The 15000-nt window shown below is 43.6% G+C and overlaps 1 protein-coding gene across 1 annotated transcript in view; it reads left to right on the top strand.

Moving 5' to 3' along the window:
- LOC128278617 (histone lysine acetyltransferase CREBBP-like) overlaps positions 1–11466 on the top strand; it is a 23553-nt gene extending 12087 nt beyond the window's left edge. Inside the window, exons 8-18 of the mRNA XM_053017351.1 lie at positions 1470–1574; positions 2781–3726; positions 3907–4140; positions 4230–4460; positions 4633–5030; positions 5743–6175; positions 6263–6670; positions 6759–7055; positions 7341–7562; positions 7849–7881; positions 8011–11466. Coding sequence (XP_052873311.1) covers positions 1470–1574; positions 2781–3726; positions 3907–4140; positions 4230–4460; positions 4633–5030; positions 5743–6175; positions 6263–6670; positions 6759–7055; positions 7341–7562; positions 7849–7881; positions 8011–8886 — 4183 coding nt within the window. The 3' untranslated portion in view covers positions 8887–11466. The remainder of the gene's footprint in view (positions 1–1469; positions 1575–2780; positions 3727–3906; positions 4141–4229; positions 4461–4632; positions 5031–5742; positions 6176–6262; positions 6671–6758; positions 7056–7340; positions 7563–7848; positions 7882–8010) is intronic.
- The last annotated feature ends 3534 nt before the right edge of the window (positions 11467–15000 follow it).

Below are 15000 nucleotides of genomic sequence, written 5' to 3'. Positions count from 1 at the left end.
TGTTAAAACGTTATTATTATATTGTCCGGTTCAAAATTGTAGATTCACCTATGCATCTATTGCATGTAAAACAGTGTTGTAGCATTTTTTTTTTACTATTTTAGATTTTACAAATTCCTCTTATGTAACTATACATTCATCTTCTTCACTTCACAAACATCGCCCAATTCGCGACATGCGTGTTGCACTGCATACCTAGTTTTCGCTCGGCACCTGCTTGCACTTCCAACTTGGGGCTTGGTTCTGCTTAGCAATGCTCCTGTCCTATTAACATCGGTTGTAAGGGTCGTTCACAATTAGTTTTTAGTTAGGAGCACTTTTGTATTGAGCTAGTCAACGCTGGTAAGAACTAGCTAGCAGAGAAGGGATGATGTTATGTTAAGTTAACAACCGGTTTAACGCCAAAATAACAAGACCAAAGAATAACTATGCTCAACTATGAATTATAAAACACTATATAATATGTATGAATTAGACGTATATTTCATTACTGCTGGCCATATTGCATTATTGCATACTTATGTTGTTTACGAAGCCGCCTGTTGGCATATGGTTATTGGCTTTCGCCGTCCTAGCTGCAGGACCAGGCGCATCGAATTCGTGAATTGTTTTGTGGTGTGGAGTTGCCGTATAATTCCCCACATAACCATATGCATCACCAAATACAGTGCGTCAACTTAAGGACAAAACTAAGTTGGGGCCAAATGGTGGCCTTGTCCGTTCTGATGGATAAAAAATAATAGCCCTTATCATTGCAGCAGACTTGAGCACTACTACTAGTCCCATCAAACGAATATCGTTTTACCTGTTTCCGCGCTCTACAGGCTCTGGAAAAGGGCACCATGAAAGATCCATTCATATGGGCACACGGAAAACATTCTCACAAACATTTTCCTGGATCTGCGATCCGAGGAAAGGCAACAACAGGCGGTCACACAGACGGACATGGCTTCGATTTCCGAGAACGATTTTCGGTTGTCACGCAGTTGGCCATGATTCGATTTCTGAGACCGGCGTGAAAGGGGTTTGGCGCGGTACCAATAACATCACCCGCAAAAACCTACATTGTTACAAAAAGCAATAGAAGATCAACATTGTCTTTGTTACAGGCCAAGACCGCTCGGAGGTTGTCGTACCGGATAAAAAAAATACTGAATTAATCTGTAGCTTATGGGAGATGGTTGCTTCTTGTTGCTGGGTTGCTACAACTGTGTCGTCCGTGGCCATCCTTGATGCATGCTACACCATGTTAAACGAATTTTAATTTATTGTTGTCACGTTTTATATTTACATATTCCTGTTCATCCGCAATATGCACAAAACACGCAAAAAATTCATCGTATAAACCAAAACGCCATTTCATCATCATCTCATCGTCATCTCACAATCATTCATCGCCCTCATTGACCACTAACGCACATGACCACTGTAAAATGAAACTGTATGTATGATCGCGATTATATTGAAAGTTCTTTCGGCGCATTGTCAACCAGATACACCTACTGCCAGAAATGTTTCAACGAGATTCCAGGTGACACGGTAACGCTTGGCGACGATCCGATGCAAACGCAGACGTAAGTATTAGTGAACTAGTGAATATCAAACTAACATAGTGCGTACTGTTGGGGCTATTGGATCCCATTACCAAGCAAGATAAAGCTACTGGTTAAGATGGGTTAGTTCGGTAGCGTTTTTAGTATTGATGAACGATTCATAGTCGGAGCTCAGTTCCAAAATCTGCCTTCCATTTTTGCAATAATTATATACTATATTTTAGACGGCCCCTGTTGATAAAGTATTCGGTAACGCTTCCCATCGGTTGTCACGCAACCGGCCCGGGTTCGATTCCCGAGACCGTCATGATAATTGGGGATGGTTGGCACAGGGCCAGCAACCCCCCGTGAAACCACAACGTTACAGTAAGCAACGGAGATTAACATTGTCTCTGTTACAGGTGACGAGCGTTCGCCAGTTGTAATTGGCTTATTGGAAGCACCACTTATCACGACAGAGGGCCAAGGAAGGAGATATATTAGGCCGTTTATAAGACCGTTCTTTTAAGATTACAATAAAGACGATTATAAGACGTTCTGATGTGCGATGTTTTTGAAAATGAGGGTCATGAGCATTACCTTTACCTTGCCACCCGATTTGAATTTGATCTATTTGTGTTCAATCGTAGTTCGTACGGTTGAGTACTTGGTTGCAGTATTACAAGGTTGTAGTATTTTCTTCCAGAGAGTTGCAGCGACTTTCCATGCTATCTTTACAAAGGTTTGCCCTTGAAGAAACGATAACGGTGTGTTTTTCAAGGTAAATGTTCGCACTGTTTGAAAGTTCTGATATAAAAGTATGGAAAATGGATTTTAAAATGTTTAATGTTTGAAATGGCTCCCTGGTTGGCAGTTTTCGATCGACCACACGATGTTATCAAATTGTTTTCTCCAACAGAGTATATTCTATCTTAGGAACGAACTGTTGAATTTATCACCGATCATTCAGTTAAAACCACTCCAAACCGAACGAAAGATGTATTTAAAAACGAATTTACGTAAATAAATAAGTGTTTATGAAACAGCGTCACAAGAAATCAGATCAAGTCGTTCAGGAGAGGACTACCGTAGTGTCGCATGCATAATGCTGCAAACAATATTAATTACTGAAGATATACGTAAAACTTAAAAAGAACTGGGCTTGTCTAAAGTTAATAAAAGCCGGGTTTTAGGTAAAAATATTCTGTTTTTTAATATAAACGTTTCATTTGCATGCTTCAATTTTAGCCAAATAAAGAAAGATCAGTTCAAGGAAATGAAAAACGACCATTTGGAGCTGGAACCGTTTGTCGATTGTCTTGACTGCGGCCGAAAGCAGCACCAGATTTGTGTACTGTACCTCGAAACAATATGGCCCGGTGGTTTCGTTTGCGATGCTTGCTTGAAGAAGAAGGCTCAAAAGCGCAAGGACAACAAATTCAACGCCAAGCGGCTGCCAACCTCCAAGCTCGGCACGTACATTGAGACGCGTGTAAACAATTTCCTGAAAAAGAAGGAAGCTGGCGCTGGCGAAGTACACATCCGCGTCGTATCTAGCTCGGATAAGCTGGTGGAGGTGAAGCCGGGTATGCGCAGCCGTTTTGTGGAATGCGGCGAGATGTTGCCTGAGTTTCCGTACCGCGCTAAGGCATTGTTTGCCTTCGAAGAGGTGGACGGAATCGATGTTTGCTTCTTCGGTATGCACGTGCAGGAGTACGGGTCCGAGTGTGCAGCACCGAATACGAGGCGCGTGTACATTGCTTACCTCGACTCTGTGCACTTCTTCCGACCACGACAGTATCGAACGGCCGTTTATCACGAGATACTACTCGGCTACATGGATTACGCCAAGCAGCTCGGTTACACGATGGCCCACATCTGGGCCTGTCCACCGTCGGAAGGCGACGATTACATATTTCACTGTCACCCGCCGGAGCAACGTATCCCAAAGCCAAAGCGCCTGCAGGAATGGTATAAGAAAATGTTGGACAAGGGTATGGTAGAGCGCACGATACAGGATTACAAGGACATTCTGAAGCAGGCTATGGAAGACAAATTACAATCAGCGTCGGAGTTGCCGTATTTTGAGGGAGATTTTTGGCCGAACGTGCTAGAAGAAAGTATCAAAGAGTTGGACCAGGAAGAAGAGGAAAAGCGCAAGCAGGCGGAACGCGAAGAAGCTGCTGCCAATGCGGTATGTATGCATGATGCATCTCGCTGAATGTAGCTCGCTCGCTGATGTACACGATTAAAACGTGTGGTCTTAGCGAGTTGCCACCGGAGGTTTAGATTAGCTGAACCGGCGATATTAAATTCCAATCGGATTGCATTTGGTCTTGGTTTGGTCTGATTTTTCATTTTATTTCTTCTGCAGATGCAGATGTCAATGAACGAAGACAGTGATACTGTTGCTGATGGCAAGAAGAAAGGCCAGAAGAAGGCGAAAAAGTCTAACAAATCTAAGGCGGCTCAACGGAAGAGTAATAAAAAAACAAACGAACAAAATGGAAATGATCTCAGCGCAAAAATATTTGCCACAATGGAGAAGCATAAGGAAGTGTTTTTTGTCATTCGTTTGCATTCGGCACAGTCGGCTGCTAGTCTTGCGGTAAGAAACTGGCGGTTCAAAGCGGATAGGGTATAAGTTTGGTACAACATGTTTATTCTCATTTGTATGTTTGTTTCGAACATTTTCAGCCAATACAAGATCCGGATCCGCTTATCAACTGTGATTTAATGGACGGTCGAGACGCCTTCTTAACACTCGCCCGGGACAAACATTACGAATTCTCGTCACTCCGCCGCGCTCAGTTCAGCACTCTTTGTATGCTTTACGAGTTGCATAACCAGGGTCAGGATAAATTTGTCTACACGTGCAACTATTGTAAAAATCATGTTGAAACACGCTATCACTGTACGGTCTGTGATGTAAGTAACGAAAATGTTGTTTTTCGTGATTGCTCATACTGCGATACTCAAATATTTCTTATCTTTCTGTTTCGTTGCGTCTGAGCATAAAATTATCAGGCCTTCGGCGAGAAGGTTTTTTTTACTACATATATACGTTGTTTCTTTCATGTGTTTTGTTGTTTTCCCACAGGATTTCGATTTGTGCATAACGTGCAAAGAAAAGGTTGGCCATCCGCATAAAATGGACAAATTAGGATTCGATCTCGATGACGGTTCATCTCCGACGGATGTGAAGCAAACAAACCCGCAGGAAGCGCGTAAACAATCCATCCAGAGATGCATTCAGTCGCTGGTTCACGCGTGCCAGTGTCGCGACGCCAACTGCCGGTTGCCATCGTGCCAAAAGATGAAGCGTGTAGTGCAACACACTAAGCACTGCAAGAGGAAAACGCACGGTGGCTGCCCGATTTGCAAGCAGCTGATTGCGCTCTGTTGCTACCACGCCAAGCACTGCCAAGAGGCCAAATGCCTGGTTCCGTTCTGTCCCAACATCAAACATAAGCTTAAGCAGCAACAGCTCCAACAGAGGTATGTAACAACAGCGAACGTTAATAGTGTGATAATTTTTCTAGTTAAGATGTAGGTAGGTTAGGTTTAGGGAAGATCAGTATAATAAGGTTATACCACAACCCGGCTGGTATGAGATGCTGAAAAATTCTTGATTCGATATAGTATAACTAGCCCAACCTAGCCCCCGAAAGCACAAAATGAAAACCAGGATCACAAGAAAAAGAAACGCTTTTGAAATAACCAAAACTAAGGGAATTTCACCATACGAGAGATCCTTGAATAGTTGATTATGTTTTGTAAGATGAGTAAAACTTTATGAGACCAGTTTCGGCATAAAGACCGAATTTTCCGGACTTGTCCCCAGCCAGGTGCCACAAAAGGGATTGCGTCAAGAGGGCGGTGTAGGTTGCATCTTCTTCCACATCGCGCTGGATTCAAGACTCTCTTCTACTTCAAGTCCAGTCAGATCCTGGCCTATGCCAAGACATTATAGCTCGAAGCTCTCCGGCGTGCATAGCGATTCGGCAAGTTGCGGACAATCTCGGTTTCCAGATAAACGTGAATAGGACCAAATTGATGGTGTGGCATCACCATCAGCAGCCCTGTTTTTATTTTTATTGTTCTCTTTAATGCTTTTTGGGGATGGATGTGATAGGAGAGCAGTACAGTCGATTCGACGGTTCTAACCCAATGAATATTATTTGTCTTTTTGTTTCGTGTTTTTGTACAGATTGCAGCAACAACAACTTCTTCGACGGCGTATGGCGGTAATGAATACGAATCGCATGGGTGCCCCTACTCCCCAAATCCCCCAACCGAGTAATGGCGGTGGTGGTGGTAATGGAGGCGGTAGTGGCATGAGCGCTTCGGTTGTATGCTCAACTGGTGTAATCGGTCCGTGTGCGATCGTCGCTGCTCCACCGTCATCGGCTGTGAATAATGTCGCCCTTGTTGGTGTTCCCGCTGGCAATACGGTTAACGCGGCAGCGGTATCGGCAGGCATGGGCTGCGGGCTAGGTGGTACCCCTGGGGTCATGAGTCCTTCGACGGCACCGAACGCTCCCCTACAAATGAACGCTATTGGTGGTCCCCATCATGGTGGTATTGGCATGAAGCCTGGCGCTCAAACTCCACCGGCCAATGTGTTACAGGCTGTTAAACAGGTATGAGTGTTGAAAAATTAATCGTACAAAATCTCTTCGCTTGTCGCTTTTGCAATTGTTTCCGACACTCCTTTTCTTCAACTCAAGGTGCAGGAGGAAGCGGCCCGGCAACAAGCCCCCCACGTCGGTTACGGGAAGGTAAATCCAGTAAGCCAAATGCCTCCACCCGTGATGCAAAGAACGATGCCAGGAACGCACATGGCTGCAACGGTGGGCGGTGTGAATGTGTCTGGTGTCGTAGGGGTTATGGGAAATCAACAGACGCAGCCTAGTGGCACTGGTGGACCGGTTGTTGGCATATCGATGGGTGGTAGCGTCGGACCCGGTGGTCTTGCACCGAATGTCATGCAAATGGACCAATGGGCCAACGCTCGGTATCCTAATGGTGGTGGTGGCGCTGGAGGCGGTATCGCCGGCGGTGGTAATCAACAAAACCCAGGAATGCGTCCTTCATTGCCAATGATGCCCCAGCAGCAACAACAATCACAGCTTCCCGTAAGAAGAAGAGGAAATCTTAAAAATGCTGCAATTGACTGCATAAATGTTTGCTTATCATAAACATGTATGTTTTCATCTTTCATAGAATATGTTATGTGGAGGACAAATGATAACTCTGAGCCGCCAGGGACCGGGTGCAGTGAGTATGCAGAGCGGTGGTATGATAGGGAACGCTCAGCAACAGCAAGCAGCAAGCAATCCACAAAATCCACAGTCGGCTGGCCAGCCGCCACTCGCCTCCAATCAACCGAAGCAGGCTATAGCGCAACTGATGGCAACTCTAAAAAATCCGGCTGCAGGTCCTGAACAGCAACAACAATTACTGTCAATACTCAAAGCAAATCCACAGCTAATGGCTGCGTTCATCAAGCAGCGACAACAGGTAAAACATTATTCTACAAAGCGGTTGATTGTGCTCGTATAAGAGTATCGGACTGTAAAGGTGTTGAGCATAAAGCTAATATTTGCTTCTAGAGCATTTTCTCTTTTCAATTTCTTTGTTAAAAACAGTTTATTTTTAGAATACTGTTTTGTTGGTTAATTCGAAACGTCGTGTCTAATAAGAGAAAATAGAAAGCAGGATACAAATAGGCAGCATGTGACAAATGTAGTTTACAAGTATTTTGGTTTGATGTAAAATTTTATCATTCTCGATTCTCTGCGGCAGGCCCAGAATCAACAAAATCAAAATCAGGTCGGGATGACGCCGCAACAGCAACATACTGTAATGCATCAAGGACAAGTTCAGCAAGTGCAGACAGGCCAACCGGTGATGGTGTACAACCCAACGGGGGCTGGTGGTCAGATGCCCACCAACCGACTGCAGGGTGTGCAGGGTATGGTGGGTGGTGGCGGTAAGCCGGGAAGTAATCCATCGATGCAAATACCGGTAGGTGACACATTTTTGTTTCTCCCACAAATGCCTTTCAGCGAATTGTGAAATATGTATGTTTTGATTTGTTGTTCTCTTGTTTGGCGCTTTTACGTTTACGAAACGAGAGAACAGCGATAAAATTCGGCTACACATTCACTGTTGTGCTGTAATTACTGTGATTTCAAGAGTTCCTCACAGTAGCTGCATTATTTTGGCATCTTGTATATTTCAAAAAATTTCTTTATTTATACTATGTTCTTTTATTATTTACTCTTGCTCTTAAAACAAGCTACCTCAGCAGATGTGGTACAAACAACAGCAGCAGCAGCAGCAGGTGCAACAGCAACAACAGCAGCAACAACAGCAGCAACAGCAGCAGCAGCAACAACAGCAGCAACAGCAGCAGCAGCAACAGCAGCAACAGCAGCAGCAGCAGCAACAGCAGCAGCAACAGCAGCAGCAGCAACAGCAACAGCAACAACAGCTGATGCTGCAGCGCCAGCTGGCCATGTCTGGAGGAAATGTTCAGCCCGCTCCACCCTACAACCAACGCCCGAGACCCCAGCAACAGATGGTGGTTGGAGGTTATGGTCAAGCTGGCATGTTCTCAGACCAACAAACGCAACAGCAGTATATGCAGCAAGCCATGCAGAAACCAAATCCTCAGGCCCAGCCAGGTGGTGTCGTGGGGGTTAATGTGCTTTCTCAGCAATTGCAACAAGCGCAGCAACACCAAGCGAACCAGGGAGGGGGCATAATGGGCCCTCCAAACCCTCAGCAGCACGCGATGCAGCAGCAGCTAATGCAAGCCGTACGCTCGCCCCCTCCCATTCGTAGCCCACAGCCGCAGCCTTCACCACGTGCAGTTCCATCCCCGCGAGCACAACCATCGGTGTCTCCGAGGGCCCAACCATCACCACACCATATTCCCTCGCATTCTCCAGTGCCACCCCATACACCAGGTGATGTACATAATCATATGCATTCCCATCAACCGCCTACCGGTGGAAACGTCGCCATCATCGGCATGGGGTCCATCACCGGGGGAACGATGGTTGCTACTACCAGCATAGCAGGCGTCGTCGGGATGCCGGGACCTGGCGTAAGTGGTGTCGTCGGTGTGGGGCCCGCCAATTCCATGTCCGTCGTTGGTGGTGTGGCCGGAATGGGTGCTGTGGGAGGAGGTGTGGTTGGTGGCGTTGGTATAGGCGGCGGCAACAGCATACAGCAGGACCACCCTGGTCAAAGCGGCATCATTGGTCCCGCGGGGAGTGTCACCAACAACGCCAACGATACACCGCTGCAAGATCAGCTGACCAAGTTTGTGGAGCAGTTGTAGTAGTAATAAGTATTAAGCCATGATTTAGGCTAGCATATAGGGACTCCTTGCAATTTGATATTACCGATCTGTGAAGAGATGAGACTTCCGATTCCGAGTATGCGGATAATAATGGACACGAGTAAAAAGTGGTGAGCGAGGCGGTAGCCGGGAAAAGTTGATACTTGCTTCATGTCACTTTTAATTCATTTTTTTGATTCGATGCTTGTCAAATATTATCGATCTGTGAAGAGATGAGACCTTGGATTCCGTGTATGGCGGATAAAAACGGGCACGAATGAAAAGTGGTGAGAGCGAGTGGGTAGCCTTGAAAAGTTGATACTTGCTTCATGTCACTTTTCATTCATTTTTTGGATTCGATGCTTGTCTAACTAGTTTATGTTTTTAACGATTGTGTGGAATAGTTCGATGCTTAAATGTTTAGTCATAAAAGAACATGTTGACAATTCAAAAAGAAGAAAAGCAAAAGTTAAAAAAAGCAAATACTGTACATACTACCGAAAAAGGGAAGGAGGGGTGTGCCTAGCGTATGTTAACCCATATCCGCTTTAGGAACTTAAAATTATAGTCTTCAGGTAGGGATTAGTTAGGATGATATATCTACACTAAAACAGTAGGCAGAAACAGTAAATTATGATAATAGACGGCCTTGCGAAGGAATAGAGGAAATGGCTAAAATAATTGCGAAATGGCTAAAATATTGGCGTAATTTAAAACGTAAGCTAAAAAACCACGGATCTTATCCATGTTTTAACAATGTCTGCGCAACCATTATAATTCATCATGATGTTCATTTGGTATTTATACCAAATACGTACTTTAAGTTTGCTGTTAATAGTTAACCATCTTTGCGTTTATCATGTTTGTCAGAGAAGATTAAAAGTAACACTATCTATCCATATATGTACAAGGATTCTGGATTACATAATCTTTCACCTTGTGTTTAGCGTATATTTGTTAGCATACTTTATTTTTTATGTTCGGCTCGTCTAATCCAATGCGACTTTGGTTCATTGTACATTTGTTAGCATACCTCATTTTCTACATATGTTTTGCTTGTCTAATAGATTTTGAGTAATACATCATGTGCTTTAGCAATAAGTTAATAGGAAAACCAAATGCTTTAATTTAGTGTATTGATGTCGAAAGTAGCATATTAATGCGATCAAGCATTCGGATTTGCAGATTCGTTTCTCCGGTCTTTTTGTTAGTAATCGGGTGTAGAAGGTGCGTATTATACAGAGTCTCGTCGAAAACTCAAACGCGGCTTTTACCTTCCAATATAATATATTTAGGCACCGCAATCGATCATTCGAGCGAGAATAATTTTTTTCTATTGTATATAAACTTATGCAGGTACTTTTTTATTATCTATGGATTAATCAAAGCATATGAAAAGTAAAGTGGGATGCAAATGAGCTGTAAATAAACTAAGTCACACTAATATGAGGACTGAAAATTAAGTATACATTACTACTATTAGGTTGGTCACGTTCACCGGACATTCTGTATCGTAGTTGAACGTCTTAAAAGCATTCACATACTACTCGAACTCGAATGTTGATGGCAGAAGTGCAAGCGCAACAGTGAACCCAGCATGTGCATCTGTTGGGAAATATATGTGTAGAGGAGGTCATTACACATTAGATAAGATGAAACATAGCAATCGTCGTGTTACTGTTTTAAAAATGAACAGCCTACCAACCAGCTCCACAGTCTTAAATACACGCTAAGGGAGAGCTCTAGCGATGATAGAACTAAGATAGTAGAATGCCGTGGATAAGCTAATTTATGGCAGCATAAGGTTACGGAAGAAAGGATAGCTATATGAGGAAAAAATAAACAAGAAGAACGTCGGGAATGAACGTAAAACACACAGACTCTACTATCTAGCTAGTATCACCTATACATATACTTCAATAGACATTAGATCAGCAAAAAACCATGGTGGAAAAAAAGGTCTCTGGTATATATATTTTAATTCATTTTGTGTTCGGTTTCCCGAACGATTGTACATACATTAACATTGTACATATGATCCAAGAGAGATAAGCAATTTTATACCACGAAGCCTTCACAATTTTTTTTATATGTTCTTAGCTATATTATCAATTATGAAAATTATGAAACATCATCAAGAAGCGAGAATTAAGGACGAAAACTGTCCGAATCAATCTTGTTTGTTACTGAAGACGATAGAGATTGCTGAGGACTACATTTAATATACACATATTACATATTTCACAACTCTACTGTGCGAGTAAGATTCCTGTGGGCTTAATTAAAATAACAGAAGCAAAAGTAAGAACTACAGGAAGAGAAAGAACGAGAGAGAAAGGTAGAGCGAGAGAGAGCGTGCGAACGAGTGAGACAGAAAAGAAGAAAAGGAAGAAATTGAAAAAGATAGAAAGAGAGGATAAATTTAAATAAAATAAACACTTATGATGATAAGTCCATGGTAGTAATTAATTTATAACAAGAATATTTCTGTAGACATGTCCCGTCGTAGTGGAGAAAAATCGCCGGATCATTAAACTTCTGATTCAATTGCACAAAAAGGGTGAAATAAATGATATGCTAAATAACGATGTATAATAGTGTGTGCTTATAACGGTCGAGTCGAAAGACGATGAAAAATTTCTACGATGACACAGAAAAAGCAACGATTTACACCAAGTCAGGGCAGGTCTGTCAGCGTCCGGGAGGAAGAAATTTGTAATTTTTCGAAACAAAGGCCACGCCCAAACGTGAATATTTCTGTCCACTTATACGCCAAGCCGCCACTACTGCCTCCATATCTCCTGGTAATCGTTTCATCCCTTATTCCAATGTTTGATGATGAATCTGAAATACACCATTTTCTCATTGTCAGTGATAATGCGACACAAAGCGACTTCCTTTGGGGCCGTTGAAGAAGCATTTGAATCTGCATCGCCCAGCTTCTGCCATTCTGCAGTCGTCAAACCTTTACGAAGTTCAACATCATTGCCTGTTTGCCAATCTTTGGCCAAAAACTACAAACTAATTATGTCAAAGCCAACGTGTTGCCCAGATCTGGCCCTCTGTGACTTTTTCCTGTTTTCAAAAATCAAATTACCGCTTCGTGGTCATTTAATTTGGGAGAAGACAGAAATCGCTGATGAGCTAAAACACGTTCAAGCAAAACAGCTGTAAGAAATGAACCGAGCATTAAAAATAGCTGAAATTTTCAACACAAGTGATATGTGATATGTGTAGCAACATAACGCCCAAAAAAATCGAAAATCGAATAAAGCATTTTCCTTAAAATCACAAGATCCCGGTACGTATTTGACAGAGTGTATATAATGCAAACACAACGTTACGTTTGAATTCGATTTTGATTTTTTTCTAGTGTTAAGTGTGAAGTGAGTAGCAAATGCATTTGTCCGTACAGTAAACTGTAATTCGATTAGCAGTTTAATAGATATGATTGTTTGAGGTGATGTAACAGTTTTCCTACCGGCCGGTGTACTGCATGTGCACCGTAACATCCTCACAACCGCTTCGTTAACCTAGTTGCAAAGGCTTCGAGATGGTTACAGGGAACGCACATACACACCGTGCAGTCAGTTTGCACTTTGCCGATTTGACTGAGCACGGGGCACAGGGTAATTAAAGCCCCTTGTGGGTCTTCTCGAGTGCACATCCCTCGCCGGGTGTCGTGGCGCAAAGCTTCTTTTTGAGGTGGTGAAGGTACCCCAGGGATCGGAGCGATTAGTGAAGGCGCCCGAAACTGTGCAACAACAATAGGATTGGCGTTCATTAAGAATTATCGATAGGTGCCCAAAAGAGTAGTAATGATTTTGTCAAATAGATACCACTTGCTGGAAAGGTGACGTTTCGGGCAACATTTACAGGAAGCACAGCAAATTAGTAGCTTGTGTAGCAATATATTGTTATTGATTTGAAAATGAGTAACATATATGTAGGATATATTTCTATGCGATGGGCTTTCACTATTGAAAAATACAAATACGGTACCACGGCTGGTGAAATATGGCACTAGACTGGCGAAGACACCTCATTTGGAAGGCTCGGGAAAATTGACGGAACTTAGTTGATGCATTCACCAAACTCTAGATGGTGGACACCCGATGGCCACTCAAAATCACTTTGCTGCTGTTTTTTTCCGATAACCCACAGAAGGGCTAAACCGATAGCCAAGTATGGTGAATACAGCGTGGGGGGGATAGCAGCTCCCATCCAAGTGATTTGATTGTATCCTGAACCAGTTTTGTTTTGTGGGTCATGGAGGCGCCAGGTTGAGACCCACCTGGCGCCTCCATGGGGGACCAGAAGACACGGCATTCGTTGTTCGTTTTTCGATCAATGCATGGTTCGGATTGATCATTCATTGTCAGTAGCGAGCTGAATTAACCTGGTTTCAAAAAAAAAGTCCCCACAAAACGTCATTTTCAGGCACAACAGTTGACATGGTCTAACCCCCTTATTTTTCTTTCGACCTGAAATCATTTACCTGATGTCAAAACAATGTAATGTTGCAAAACTAGGAGGTCCAAATTGACAGCTAGAGCCACAGCTGTTTAACAGTCCGATTTTCCCGTCCATATTTCACCAATAAAACATATTTTGAATAGCAAACCGAGCGCGAACACCTCGTAGATTGCGCGATCCGCTGGTGTGGGAACTTGCCGAGAGGAGAACCATTGGGGGAGAAAGGTCATAAGTCAACACCAAAGAAGAACAGACGGAATCGAAGGATGTGATTGATTATATTTTACCCTGTAACAAACATAATAACAAACGATTAGGTGGCATAATCTGTTATGATGTGTCTGTCGTAGCTAAATTATTAAGTTTTACGCGCGCGTTTTGGTTTTCTTGGTTTTGTTGTTTTTTTTCTTCATATATATATATTTAGTTCGCTGCCCTAATTGTTCTGTGTGTATGTACGTATGTGTGTGTGTGTGTGTGTGTGTGTGTGTGTATTGTTTCTCTCTTCTTTCCTTTCTCCTTTCGGCTTTATTTTGTAGTGATTCATATTTTTGTAGTTAGCACACAAATCGACGACAGAGGCGCAAACTGACGCGATCATATATCCCACCGCACAGCACAGCAAACTGTTTTTTTTTTCGGAGTGAACGTTTTGTTTTTCTGTTTGTTTCGTTTTTTCGTTTCTGTTCCGGGTTCTGGGGGGTCCTGTTGCTTCTGTGCGTGGAACGGAACGTTCGCCTCCTGTCCGCTGTCCCAACCAACACAACTGTCACACATTCGGCGTTCGGTGATTGGCATTTCCTAGTTCGATTGCTTACATCTCTTAATGCCTAAAATTTTGTTTCTTTCCTCTTCTTTGTTGATTTGTTTTGTTGTGTGTGTGTGTGTGTGTGTGTGTTAAATTTCACTTGCGTTTGCGTCGTACTATAAAAGCCATGCTTTCGCGTTCCACACACACACACACACACACATCTGCGTACTATTGTTTAGTTCAGGATTTTTGGGTTGTCCTTGAGTGTGTGTTGCCTTGTTCCTTCCTTTCTTGGTTGGTTGTTGTTGTTGGTTGGCTCGCGTTCAAACTTGCTCAAAGGGCTTGCAACGGGGTGCCGTCACCACGACCGCCCCCCCCCCCCCCCTCCCCTCAACGTGTGTGTTACGGATCCGTTCCGTTCTCTAATCTCCCGAACGCCGCCAGTCCGCGCATGTTCGTCTATTGTGGAAACAATGTTGCCGGGGTGAGGGGAGGGGGGGTGGTTTTCGTGTTGACGGCGTGTGGGTCTGTGTGTGTGTGTGTGTGTGTGTGTTACAAATAATGTTCTACGATCTATCTAATATCCTCTACGGGCGAGCTGGCTGTCTCTCGGGTTTTTTGGTTTTGATTTCTTTTTTGCGTCCTTTCGTCTCGACGGCGGCATCCGTACGGCACACACACACACACACACACACCCACACACACGCACACACACAAAGGTGCACCTAAGATCCTACCTCCTCTTGCCACAAGCCGGTCTATATCCGTGCTGCGTACTGTTCCTAGCTGCCCATCCAATCATCTCTGCGGGCATATGTTTCGATTTCGTCTCCCCAAATTTGATTCGACCGTTCACAAATGCTGGCCAGAGGGAGAACGGGTTCCGG

Source organism: Anopheles cruzii, chromosome X (assembly GCF_943734635.1).
Source record: "Anopheles cruzii chromosome X, idAnoCruzAS_RS32_06, whole genome shotgun sequence".
Lineage (NCBI taxonomy): Eukaryota > Metazoa > Arthropoda > Insecta > Diptera > Culicidae > Anopheles > Anopheles cruzii.
Note: the sequence above shows the minus strand (reverse complement) of the source record. Positions and strands in the feature narration are given on the sequence as shown.